Below are 13,205 nucleotides of genomic sequence, written 5' to 3' on the forward strand. Positions count from 1 at the left end.
GGAGCAGGGGGAGGTGGAGAAGTCCTCAGGGGCGATCAGGGCCAGCAGCCACCACTCACACCTGCTGACAGCACCAAGCAATCAGGACCAGTGCCAGGTGCTGGCAGCAGGTGCAAGCAGTGGCGCCGGCTGCAGGTGAGAGCAGGGCCAGCGCCATCAGTGAGTGCGGGAGTTGGCTGCCAGCTCCAATAGCCCCTCAGGAGCAGGGGGAGGTGGAGAAGTCCTGAGGGGCAATCAGGGCTAGCAGTCACTGCTCACACCCGCTGATCGGGGCCAGTGCTGGGCGCCAGCAGCAGGTGCAAGCGGCGGCTCCAGATCCAGCAGTCGGTGCGAGCAGAGCCAGCACCAGCAGCAGGTGCAGGTGCCGGCAGCAGGTGCGAGCATCCGGCAGGATTGCGGCACGTGGGAGCAAAGAATTTTCAATAACCACCAGAAGCTCACCCCAATGACAGCAACTGGCACCCTGCCTTGGTCTAGCACCCTCGCTCACCTTCTCCACCATCCTGCCGTGGCCGACGCCCACCATGTTCTGCACGTGCCCCCTGGTAGTGAGCAGATGTCAGAGAGACCAGTTGTTTGGTTGTTCAGTTGTTCGGTTGTTTCGCTGTTCAGTCTATTTGTACATTAGGGTTTTTTATATATAGATGCCTACTATCTTTTGGAGCCCATGCCAAATGTCACTTGCTCCAGGAAACCATCTCTGATAACTGAGGTGGTCAGACAAGTGCTAGCAGAGCTTCCTGTAATCTTCTGCATTTATGACCCTTAATTAACTGTTGTTACTGGTTTACCGTCTGTCATCTTCTCTAGAATATAAGTCCCACGAGGGCAACAACAATATCTGCCTATTTCCAATTATTGTGCCTATACCTAGCAATTGCATGTATGTAGTACAGATTCAATAAATAGTCTATGAATTAATAAAGCATAGTAAAGCTAGAAAGTTTTGTCCTAATTTCAATATCCACCGTTGACTTTAAAATAAGACTATTATATACAAATATAATAAATAACTTTATTTTCAAAGATATACATACTAGTACATCCCTAATTATGATTCAAATGTATAGTCAAACAAAGAAGAAACTACAATAGATTGAAAATTAGATCCTATCTATTAACAGTCATGCTACTAGTATAACACCCCTTGAATCTACAAACACAAGATGATGCTCAGTAAATTCATGCAATTATAGTAAAAACTTCTAAAAGTTTTCAGAAGAAATATCAAAATTAATTAAAGCAAAGTATTTTATGAGTTAATGGAAAAGAAAGTTCCTCGGTACTCTGACAAAAATTCTTGTGTATTAAAAAGACTATATGGCAAGAAAGGGAAAGAAAAGAATTCACACAAGCAGTATTTCAGTGGTCAATGTGACAAAACTTGTATGTGAAGAGTGAGGTGAAAGAATAATGGACTTAAAGATTCTATATAATGGGAAGAACAAGTAACTAAAGAAATTTAGGATTTGAAAATAGGTGGAGGGAAAGGGAATGTTGTTTCTGGGTATTTTAAGTAATATCAACAAATCTAAGCAGAAATGCCCATTAGTGGGGTAGACAGAATTTTACGATGGCCCTCATAACCTTCACCCTATGGCAGTGGTCGGCAAACCACTGCTCACAAGCCACATGCGGCTCTTTGGCCCCTTTAGTGTGGCTCTTCCACAAAATACCACGTGCGGGCACATACGTACAGTGAGACTGAAACTTCGTGGTCCATGCGCAGAAGTCGGTTTTCGGCCTGGGCGAGTCTATTTTGAAGAAGTGGCATTAGAAGAAGTCGGGGGTGGACATATAGAGAGGATGAACGAAAGGAGATAGACGAAACAAGTATACAAGACAAGTATGGATGGGAGAGTTGGAAGGGGTTGACCTCAGCGAACGTACCTCAATCAGATTGAGGACTTTTTTAGCAAAGGCCAGCTTAGGAGTACCCTAATTGAGTTAATAACAATGTACCTACCTATATAGTTTAAGTTTAAAAAATGTGGCTCTCAAAAGAAATTTCAATCGTTGTACTGTTGATATTTGGCTCTGTTGACTAATGAGTTTGCCGACCACTGCCCTATGGCATTACTACCATGATATGCCATCATATGCCACAAGGATCTTGCAGACACAATTAGTTACTAAAGTACTGACCTAAAATAGTGAAATTATCTGAGTCGGTCTATCCTAATTATCCAAGCCCTTTAAAAGTGAAGGTTTTCTTGGCTGATGGCAGAAGGGAAGTCAAGGAGAGCTGAAACATGAGACATATTTGCCATGATGGAGGCTCGAGGTTGAGATGGAAGGGCCCACAGGGAAGGGCCTCAAAGTGGCATCTATGAGCAGAGAGCAATCCTCTACCAACAGTCAGTAAGAAGACAGGGACCTAAGTCCTAAAACCGTAAGAAACTGAATTCTGCGAACAAGGGTCATCTGAAAAGTGGATTCTTTTTAGAACCTTCAGAGAAGAGCCCAGCTTGGCCAGAATCTAGTCTAGCCCACCCAGACTTCTGACCTAAAGAACTGAGAGTTAATAAATGAATACTGTTTTAAAGCCACTACGTTAGTGATAATGTGTGGCCAGCAACAGAAAGCTAACGCAGCAACTTGGAAACAGTGGTATGTATATATCTTTAAGAGTTACCACAAAGAAACTGCTAGAATAGATGAGCTTTCCTGTGGAAAGTATACAAAAGAAGGGACGAATATATGAAAAGGCCTTGAAGGATACCTACAATTAGAATGTGTGTTTTTTTTAAATTAAATGTTTATTGATGGAAGTATTACATATGCCCCCTTTTTTCTCTCATTGACCTCCTTCTATCCCACCCTCAACCCCCACCCAGAATGTGTATTTTTTTAATGACACTAATACTTATATGATTTTGAGTATACTCCAATATTTAAAAAATATGAAAAAATACTCTATTGATAATGTGGAAATAACTGTACAGCAAACATTACATCCAACTGTCCCTTCATTTACCCATTTCCAAAAGGAACACTCACTCACGTGTGCTCTCTTTTTGTTAGTTGCTATTTCAATCACGTGAATCATAATCTTACATTTACCCAAATACAAAGATTTATTGCATAAAGGAGAAAAAAAGTTACCACCCCAAAAAGTATCCTGAAAGTTTGTAAGTCCCTGAAAGAAGGGACTTTAATCTTGTAGTCTTAAAAGTAAATTTCCTTGAGTCTCTAGTATAGCTAATATGGACCTACTTAACTTCCTAAGTATAAACAGATGATTTTTATCATAATTCCTATCAATAATATCTTGCCTGAAATCTTTATGAAGCTGGTTTTTTCTCCCTAAACCTTGTCTTACACTGGTATTTAGTCAAATCAAAAGCTATAAAATCATTAATTACATAAAAGTTGGCATTGAACAATGTCCATTAATCAAACCTAAGCCAACCTCATATGCACATAATTAATAACTGTTTTCTCACTACATCAAAGACTATTGCCTTTCCACAAAATTTTAATCACTTTCCAACATATTCCCATCAACTTAATTATATTTGAACATAATGTAAAAATTTAAAAAACTAAGGCAGTTTTAAAGCCTCCCAAGTTACAATTTATTACGATTTGCTAACTCTAGAAAAATTCCAAGAAAATGAGCTGCTCATGCAACTAATATAGAATTCATCACTGGAAAATCTTATGAGAACTGATGTAATTATTTAGCTTTTGAATGATTAAAAGAGAGACTTAAAGCAATATTACCCAGGAAACATGAAAGTTATCAAGGGCCTCCCAGCCCATCAGTCAACTAACTACATACAGATGATTTCTAGGGTCCTGAATGTAATTAAATCAGCTGATCATGCAAAGAAGCCACAGTAATGAAACAGCGGCACAAGGATCATATAAAAGAAAAGCTCTCTCTCTTTAGTTTTGTCTCCTGAACTCGCAATGATGCAAATGCACCTGAGTTTTATGCATTTGGCCACTAGTTGAATGATTCTATTTTTCTCTCCTATCTCTGTAAGTGACTGATCATTACTTTCAAAACATCTTGTACACAATTAAACCAATACATTGCATGCTGGGTGAGAAGCAAAGTTTCCTGGCCCAGCACTCCATCTCTGACACTCAATGTTTTATAAACTTGTAGAAAAGCAATGCTGGGGAGCTTCCAAAAGAATGTCCAAAGTAGGCTTCTCCCTAGACTAAGTACAGTAGTCCTATCCTTATCTGAGGGGTGTAGATTCCAAGACCCTCCCCAGTGGATGCCTGAAACCCCAGATAGTACTGAACCCTATATACCATGTTTTTTCCTATACATATATACCAATGATAAAGTTTAACTTATAAATTAGGCTCAGTAAGAGATTAACAACAACTAATAATAAAATAGAACAATATACTGTAATAAAAGTTATGCAAATGTGGACCCTCTCAAATTACATAACTATACTCACGTTTTTACTCAAAGGATGCACATTACGGCTTATCTTTGGCATATCTGAATTGTAGGCATCACTACTCTTGCACTTTGGGGCTATTATTAAGTAAAATAAGGATTCCTTGAACACAAGCATTGTGATACTGCAACATTCAATCTGATAACTGAAGTGACTAACACGTGGGGAACATACACAGCACAGATATGCTGGACAAAAGGATGATTCATGTCCCCAGGCAGGACAGATGAGATGGTCTGAGATTTCATCACACTACACAGAATGGTGTGCAATTTAGAACTTGCACATTGTGTATTTCTGAAATTTACCTTTAATATTTTTGAGCCAGAGTTGACAGCAGGGTAAATGAAACCACAGAAAGAAAAACTGCAGTAAAGGGGGACTACTGTAAGTTAGAAACCCTGTTGGTGACCCTACATAACTTTAACCACAAAAGGATAGCATTATATTCTAAAAGTTTTTACTTTCCTTAATATTTAATTTATATTTTCACTTTCAATCATCTTTTGTTGTAACATAGTTTAAGATTTACTATAATTGCTTTCATTTTTCTTAAAATTCTTTTTTCTTAAGCTTGTAAGGCATCTCTTTGGTAGAAATAGTCTATTTAAAACTCTTAGCACATGAATTTTATAGCTGTGGTTTTTTTTTACAGTGAAATCATAGTGTGTGGACGTATATATATGTAAGTACATATAGGGTGGGACAAAAGCAAGGTTATATTTGTGAGTACATGAAACACAGAGTGTATTCTTACATTATTATTTATTAATTACTATACTACTTTCCATACGAATAACTGTAACCCTACTTTTGCCCCACTCTGTATATATACATATCCTATCTAATAAAGAGGGAATATGCTAATTGACCCTCATGCTGTCACAAAGACGGCGGCACCCACAGCCAATAAGGAGGGAATAGGCTAATTGGCTGTCACACCCTCAAAGATGGTGGCACCCACAGTCACAAGATGGCAACGGGGCACGTGGCAAGGCTGGGCCCGGCCGCTCCGTGTGCCTGCCTCCGGAGTACCCCAGTCCTCTCAGCCCCCCAGCCACCCAGGGCCAGACCAAAGTGCAGGCAAGCCTCGGATGGCGGCTGCCCAGCTGCACAGGGCCGCCCAAGGCTCAGGTAACCACGGTCACCCAAGGCTCAGGTAACCAGGGCCAGCCAAGGTTGGCGCTGCCGGCAGTGGCAGCAGCAGAGATGTGATGGGGCGTCACCTACCCTGATTGCTGGGTCACATCCCATCCCTGAGGGCTCCCAGATTGTGAGAGGGGGCAGGGCAGGCTGAGGGACTCCCCCCTCCAGTGCATAAATTTTCATGCACTGGGCCTCTAGTACATATATATAAGCATACACATACACACACACACACACACACACGCCAAAATAAAACTAAACCTGCCACAATTCGGAACTATTTCTAGGTGTTGGAAAACCCTGATTTTGTACAAGGGTAAAAATGTTCTGGTTACTGCAAATTCTTCTCATGGTGTGGTTCACAAGTATACTAGAATCTGGGTCACATTTCAGGTGTTCAGAAAATAATACTCTAGAACTGCTCTAGTCTTTAACTCCACAACTGGGTCACAGAAACACTTCGTTCTTTTATGCTTGCCCATACCAGTTATGTAAGCCTTTTCTCTTCATTGATTCAAGATTTTCCTATAGTTTAGCTACAAGTCGTCACTCAGAAAGCCTGTTATTATCTAAAATTGTACATTTTCTCCAGAATTATTTATGTTATTAAATGAGAAGCCAACAAACTACTCTGATAATAGTCTTTCTTTATCCAGACAAATTATCACTTATCTCAAAGAAACTAAATGACACATTTATGGCCCGCTTAGAAACAAGAGAATGTTTTTATTTTTAAAAAGGCGTCTTTTCCTTTCTTGTTCCCAGTGTTACAAAATGGGCCACACCAATTGAAGCTATAGGGTCAGGGTCAGGTCAAGATAATTTCTGAACATAGAGTCAACTGTAAACAACCATGGAAAAAAGAATGAGACCTCTCAGATCAAAGGTTACTATGGTCAATTTTCAATTAGTACCCATCAGTAGAGGTACACTGATAAAACATAATAAAAAATAATTATCAGTTCTATTTACTGAATATGAACTGTAACTTGTACTAAAAAAGCAGGTATCCTATATAATAAAGAGGTAATATGCAAATTGACCACCATGCCCTCACACAAGATGGCCATCCCCATGTGGTCAAAAGATGGCCACCACAAGATGACTGGCAGGGGAGAGCAGTTGTGGGCAATCAGGTCAGCAGGGGAGGGCAGTTGGGGGCAACCAGGCCAGCAGGAGAGGGCAGTTGGAGGCGACTGGGCCTGCAGGGGAGGGCAGTTGGGGGTGACCAGGTCAGCAGGGGAGCAGTTAGGCATCAATCAGGCTGGCAGGGGAGTGGTTAGGGGGTGATCAGGCTGGCAGGAAGAAGCAGTTAGGGGCAATCAGACAGGCAGGCAGGCGAGCAGTTGGGAGCCAGCAGTCCTGGATTGTGAGAGGGATGTCCGACTGCCTGTGGGATCGGGCCTAAACCAGCAGCCAGACATCCCTCAAGGGGTCCCAGATTGGAGAGGATGCAGGCTGGGCTGAGGGACACCCCCCCACCCCGCCCAAATTTCGTGCACCAGGCCTCTAGTACTAAATAAGCAGGTGTAATTATCTATACTAATAAAAGTGTAATATGCTAATTAGACCAGACAACCAAATGACCATCCAGACGTCTGGATGTCCTTCCGGACAAAGCCGCAGTGGTGGGGCCAAGGCAGAGGTGGTTAGGGGCAATCAGACAGGCAGGCAGAATGGTAGGGGCAATCAGGCCGGCAGGGGAGCAGTTAGGGGCGATCAAGCCAGCAGGCCGAGGTGGTTAGGGGCAATCAGGCAGGCAGGGGAGCAGTTAGGGGTGATCAGGCTGGAAGGCAGAGGCAGTTACGGGCAATCAGGCAGGCAGGCAGAAGGGTTAGGGGCAATCAGGCAGGCAGGGGAGCAGTTAGGGGTGATCAGGCCAGCAGGGGGGGCAGTTAGGAGCGATCAGGCCAGCAGGGGAGCAGTTAGGGGCGATCAGGCTAGCAGGCAGAAGCTGTTAGGGGCCATCAGGCAGGCAGAGGGGTTAGGGGTGATCAGGCAGGCAGTCAGAGGGGTTAGAGGCAATCAGGCAGGCAGGAGAGCAGTTAGGGGTGATCAGGCTGGCAGGGGAGCAGTTAGGAGCTAGCAGGCAGAGGCTGTTAGGGGCCATCAGGCAGGCAGGCAGAGGGGTTAGGGGTTATCAGGCAGGCAGGCAGAGGGGTTAGGGCAATCAGGCAGACAGGGGAGCAGTTAAGGGCGATCAGGCTAGCAGGAAGAGGCTGTTAGGGGCCATCAGGCAGGCAGGCAGAGGGGTTAGGGGTTATCAGGCAGGGAGAGGGGTTAGAGGTGATCAGGCAGGCAGGCAGAGGGGTTGGGGCGATCAGGCAGGCAGGGGAGCAGTTAGGGGCGAGCAGACAGGCAGGCTGAGTGATTAGGGGCAATCAGGCAGGCAGGCAGAGTGGTTAGGGGCAATCAGGCAGGCAGGCAAAGTGGTTAGGAGCAGGCAGGCAGGCGAACAGTTAGAAGGCAGCGGTCCCAGATTGGAGAGGGTGAAGGCCGGGCTAAGGGACCCCCCCACCCCACCACCACCCCCTGCATGAATTTCGTGCACCAGGCCTCTAGTACTAAATAAGCAGCAATCAAGAAAAGAATTCATCTGTACAAGCACTTACTAAGACATAAAAAGAAGTAGGTACAACAGAACATGGAAATAACTACTGATTTTGAGCAAGGCAGGAATCACCTAGTCTACAGCCATCATACTTAAGATGAAGAACAAGGCCAGAGATCACATAGGACTCTCAAGTCACACAGCAAGGATGGGCTAGAACCCATGATTTCTGATTCTAAAGCCTCATCTTGCCACTCTGAATCATGGAGTGTAGTACCTACTGATAGCATCTACAGATAGAAATTAATACAATTTCATCAATCAATAAATCCATTCTTAAGACTACCAATAATTTGTCCTAAAAGCCTGCTAGTTTGTTGCTCCTCCTAAGATCTCTGAAGAAAGAAGCTGCACTCTTACTGGTCAGGAGCACCAACTGTGGAGCCACAGTGCTTAGGTTCAATTGCTGGGCTGGTATTTACTGATTCTGTGACCTTTTACAGTTATTTGACCTTTGTATGCCTCAGCTTACTACTAATCTATATACTGGGAATAATATCAGCACCTACCTCATAAGATTGCTGTAGGGAATAATTAACAGCTGTACAATAACTAGGGTAGTGCCTGTCACACAGTGATTGCACGAATACTAAACTTTCTCACTACATAGAGGATGTAGGCTTAGCAGAGCAGTGCTCATTACTAAGTCCTTGGACCACTTCTGTATGCCAAGGTACAGTAGATATGGCAGACATAGAAATGTCAAGACTGCCTTTAAATACTTCAAGACAAAATTCCTGTAATCATAAAACCAGATTCAATTTTTATTTCTAACTTCTGGAATATTGAGAAATTAGTTTCCTCGGTCTGCCTTTCTCTGAAGTGAGTACAGCGAAGCTTGTCATCAGTAAAGCTATAAAGATGAGATAGCATGTGAAATCCCTGGGGGCAGCTGAGAATACAGGTATTTCACAGATCTGTGCAGAGAATGTAAAACTTACTGTTCAGAGTCATAGTAATCCATATGCTTCTTTTTTTTGTTGTAAGCTGCAACACGAAAGGGAACTATTTCCAGAGTGATTAGGCCAGGGGCCATTGTCAGCACTTTGGCGCCGTGAGTTGGCTCGTACAGGTCCTTCCCCGTTTCTGGATGAGGCATGCCAGCGGGATCTCGTCCAACAATGTAGAAATTGGCTCCTGCCACCATCCTCGCTCTGCAGTGCCACTGGACCTGGAATAACAGTTTTTCTATTAGATCATCATGCCTTTATGACGAGTCCTTAGAAATAGTAAGTGAATAATAAATAAATATACTTCTCATATGATCCAAATTTAAATGTACAACCTCGGGAAGCCAGAAACAGAACTGGCAACCCCTCACCCTCAAAAAAAAAAATCTAAAAGTATAAATGTGTACAAGTGTTTATGCATACATGTTTATATTATTTTATTTAAAGGAAATATGTGAGTATAAGTGTCTACATGTATGATTTTACACAACTGCTAGATATCATTTATGTATAGTTCAAAATCTAATCCAGGAGGTTAGAAGTCGGGTAGAGATGGATCCTTTCATGGAGGCAACTGGAAGGGGCTTCTGGGATAACTGTAATGTTCTGCTGTTTTCTTGTCATTTTCTTGACAGATAAACCGACAAATTAAATTGTATATATTTGAAATATGCAACACGATGACTTGATATATGTATATGCCAGTGATGGTGAACCTTTTGAACTCGGCGTGTCAGCATTTTGAAAAACCCTAACTTAACTCTGGTGCCGTGTCACATATAGAAATTTTTTGATATTTGCAACCATAGTAAAACAAAGACTTATATTTTTGATATTTATTTTATATATTTAAATGCCATTTAACAAAGACAAATCAACCAAAAAAAATGAGCTCACGTTATGAAATATTTACCACAATCAAATTAACATGGTCATTACCTCACACAGTTATCTGTGTGTAGTGAGAACACTTAAGATCTGAGCAAATTTCAAGTATACACACAGTGTTATTAACGATAGTCATCCTGCTATATAGCAGATCCTCAGAATTTATTCTTTTTATAACTGAAAGTTCGGACCCTTTGACCAATTTTGGAAATAATAGAAATTAACACAATTTCATCAGTCAAAGGGAGATAAATTCATTCTACAAAGAATTTTATCATCAATTAATCATTTTGCAACTTTAGTCCACGTTGATGTCAGTTCTAAGAGTCCTAAGAGTGCCTGATAATGCTCTGTTTCTGGATCTGAGCCGAGGGCTGGCAACCAGGCTGTGCTCACTGTAGAAGTTCATTAAGCTGTATGTACACTGTGACTTCTGTACTTTTTCTGTTATACTGTCATTGGTTAAAAAAAACTACTGGATGAAAATGATTAAACTAATTTTACTACTTATATAAACTGGTACTGAGAAAACATGTAGCTAAGTGACTATGACCAAAGATAGCAGGCAAGAATTAAGGCATTTGGCCGCATGCAAAACTAGTTTTGAAGCCCATACTTTCACATTAAGACATAGTTTAAAAACAAAAATCAGTCTAACAGCTAGAATTTACATAAAAGTTAAAGTAGTAACTGTAAGAGATCATCATTCTCATTAAAATTTGAAGTAAATCCAAAGTTTGACTTGGCCAATTAAGTATGGCGCAAACCCAGGTCTAGAAATCTGTTTTTAGCTCCCTTTCTTTGCATGTAAGGCTCCATTATTGAGTGATTTTTCCAAAAGCATCTCTGTTCTGCATGAAAATACGGTAACATAATAAATACTGCACAGAGTTTTCATTTTCTCTCTCTTGACGGTTTCTCTTATAACAGGTACTGAGTATCTATCAACATGCCTAGAAAGCACAATAGCACTGGGCAATCGCCCCACCCCTGAACTGCTCACCCTCCGGAGTTTGCTTTTTCAATTGTTACTGCTGACACCTACTCTTTATTTCCAAATGACATTCATAAACTACATGTCTTGACTGTTTAGTTTCAGATACTATAAAATGCAGACATTATTTCCACATTATTTTTCCTACTATAAAAGACGATGTTTGGCTTTTACTCCACTCTCACTCCCTACCCCATTTATCCAATAAATACAGTGATACATTTTTGGTGAAGTCGACATTCACCTGTAAAAACAGATGTTTTAAGTAAACTAATATATGAAACATGTGAGCAGTTAGAACAAACAGTACCTAGTACAGAGTAAGTACACAACAAATGTTAGCTGTTATTGTGGTCTTTATTTGATTCCCCTCCTTGTACAACTGTTTGTTTTTCCTAGAGTTAATAACTGTCTTGATTTTTTCCACTCGCTTAATTTTCCATATACCTCTGTGTCTGTGTACCCGGACTACCCTTCTTCCTGAGAACACAGTGAAATACAACTCCCAGCCTCCCTTGCAGTGTGACCATGTGGCCGCGTTCTGGCCAAAGGAATGAGAGCCAGAGTGATGTGTGCCACTTCCAACTGAGGAACACTAACAAGCCTCCTGAGTGCTATCTTGGTTCTTCTCTCCCCATTTGACAGCTGAATAGAAAGGACCCCAAGGTCCTGTAACTACACCTTTTCTGCTATAGCATTAATTCCAAGTGCATTGAGCCACAATAAAATAAAATAAAAAAGAAAAAGAAAAGAAAATTCTGCTCACTCCCCTCTGCCCCTTCACCGTAGTCACACAAAAGACCTTTGCTAATTCAGACTCAGAGTTTTTATCGAGGTCAGAATTTTATCATCAATTAACCACTTTGCAACACTACTTAAATGAAAAATCTTTTCTGCTGCATGCAAATGAATGGCGCTCGCAAAGCATTAAACTAAAAGGGCAGTCTAAGTTCTCTGAATTTAGGTAAACTTACTTCGCTCAGTAAGTATGTATGTCTAGGCATTTAAATCATTCAAGTACCAAAAGGTCCACAAACTACAAATGTATGGCTTAATTTTAATATTTAAGGAAGCTCAGATCATTTAGTCCAACCACCTCCATCCTCTTAAACAAGAGGAAACTGAAGCTCAGAAAACTTAGCACCTTATTGGGTCACAGAGCACGTGGTTGGTGGCAGTGGCCAGTTCTAATTTTGTCTTGTGTAATTACCAGTCAATTAAATTGCTCTTGGACTTCTAGAGGTTACATGAGTAAATTAAAGGTAAATACACCAAACAAGGAGTCAACATTCTCCTGCAGGTGACCTGAATTATTTTAAGGTACAATTTAGTGAGTGGTTTCCCCATGAGAATACTTGTAAAACTGTAACAGACGTGAATAAGCAAAACACGTAACTCTTCCAAGAATACGCGGTGCGAGTTAACTTAAAACCTACTGAAGCCAAGACCGGTTTGGCTCAGTGGATAGAGCGTCGGCCTGCGGACTGAAAGGTCCCAGGTTCGATTCCGGTCAAGGGCATGTACCTGGGTTGCGGGCACATCCCCAGTGGAGGATGTGCAGGAGGCGGCTGATCGATGTTTCTCTCTCATCGATGTTTCTGACTCTCTATCTCTCTCCCTTCCTCTCTGTAAAAAAAAATCAATAAAATATATTAAAAAAAAAAACAAACCTACTGAAAAGGTGATATGCTTTAATCAAGAGACTGCGAGTCAGTCCGAGCCCTTGCTGCATCTGGTGAAGCACACAGGCTGTGGAGTCAGGCTGCCCTAGATTTGCACCCTAACTTTGCCCCTTACTAACTGAATGCTCTTTAGCAATTTCCTTATATAAGCCTCAGTTTCCGAATTTATAAAAACAAGGATAACACTTAACACATAAGATTGATGGAAGATTTGAAAGCACTCAGGACAGCACCTGGCCCTCAATAAAGAACAAACATCGCTGCTGTTATTATTATTCTGTAAAACATTCCCTGACGATCCCGGTTGATTAACTGCTTCCTAACCAGTGTTTCTAAAGGGAATCCATTTGCTCTATGAAAAAGATGGCACACTGCCTAGAACAATGGTTCTCAACCTGTGGGTCGCGACCCCTTTGGCGGTCGAACGACCCTTTCACAGGGGTCGCCTAAGACCATCCTGCATTATCAGATATTTAAATTACGATTCATAACAGTAGCAACACTACA

The 13,205-nt window shown here is 41.7% G+C and overlaps 1 protein-coding gene across 2 annotated transcripts in view; it reads right to left on the reverse strand.

Moving 5' to 3' along the window:
• PAPSS1 (3'-phosphoadenosine 5'-phosphosulfate synthase 1) overlaps positions 1-13,205 on the reverse strand; it is a 112,424-nt gene that overhangs the window by 14,006 nt on the left and 85,213 nt on the right. For both annotated transcript variants that reach the window (XM_081087983.1, XM_081087984.1), the window contains exon 11: positions 9,126-9,355. In XM_081087983.1, the coding sequence (XP_080944109.1) occupies positions 9,126-9,355 (230 nt within the window). The remainder of the gene's footprint in view (positions 1-9,125; positions 9,356-13,205) is intronic.

This window comes from Myotis nattereri (assembly GCF_964212035.1).
Source record: "Myotis nattereri genome assembly, chromosome: 1".
Classification (NCBI taxonomy): Eukaryota; Metazoa; Chordata; class Mammalia; order Chiroptera; family Vespertilionidae; genus Myotis; species Myotis nattereri.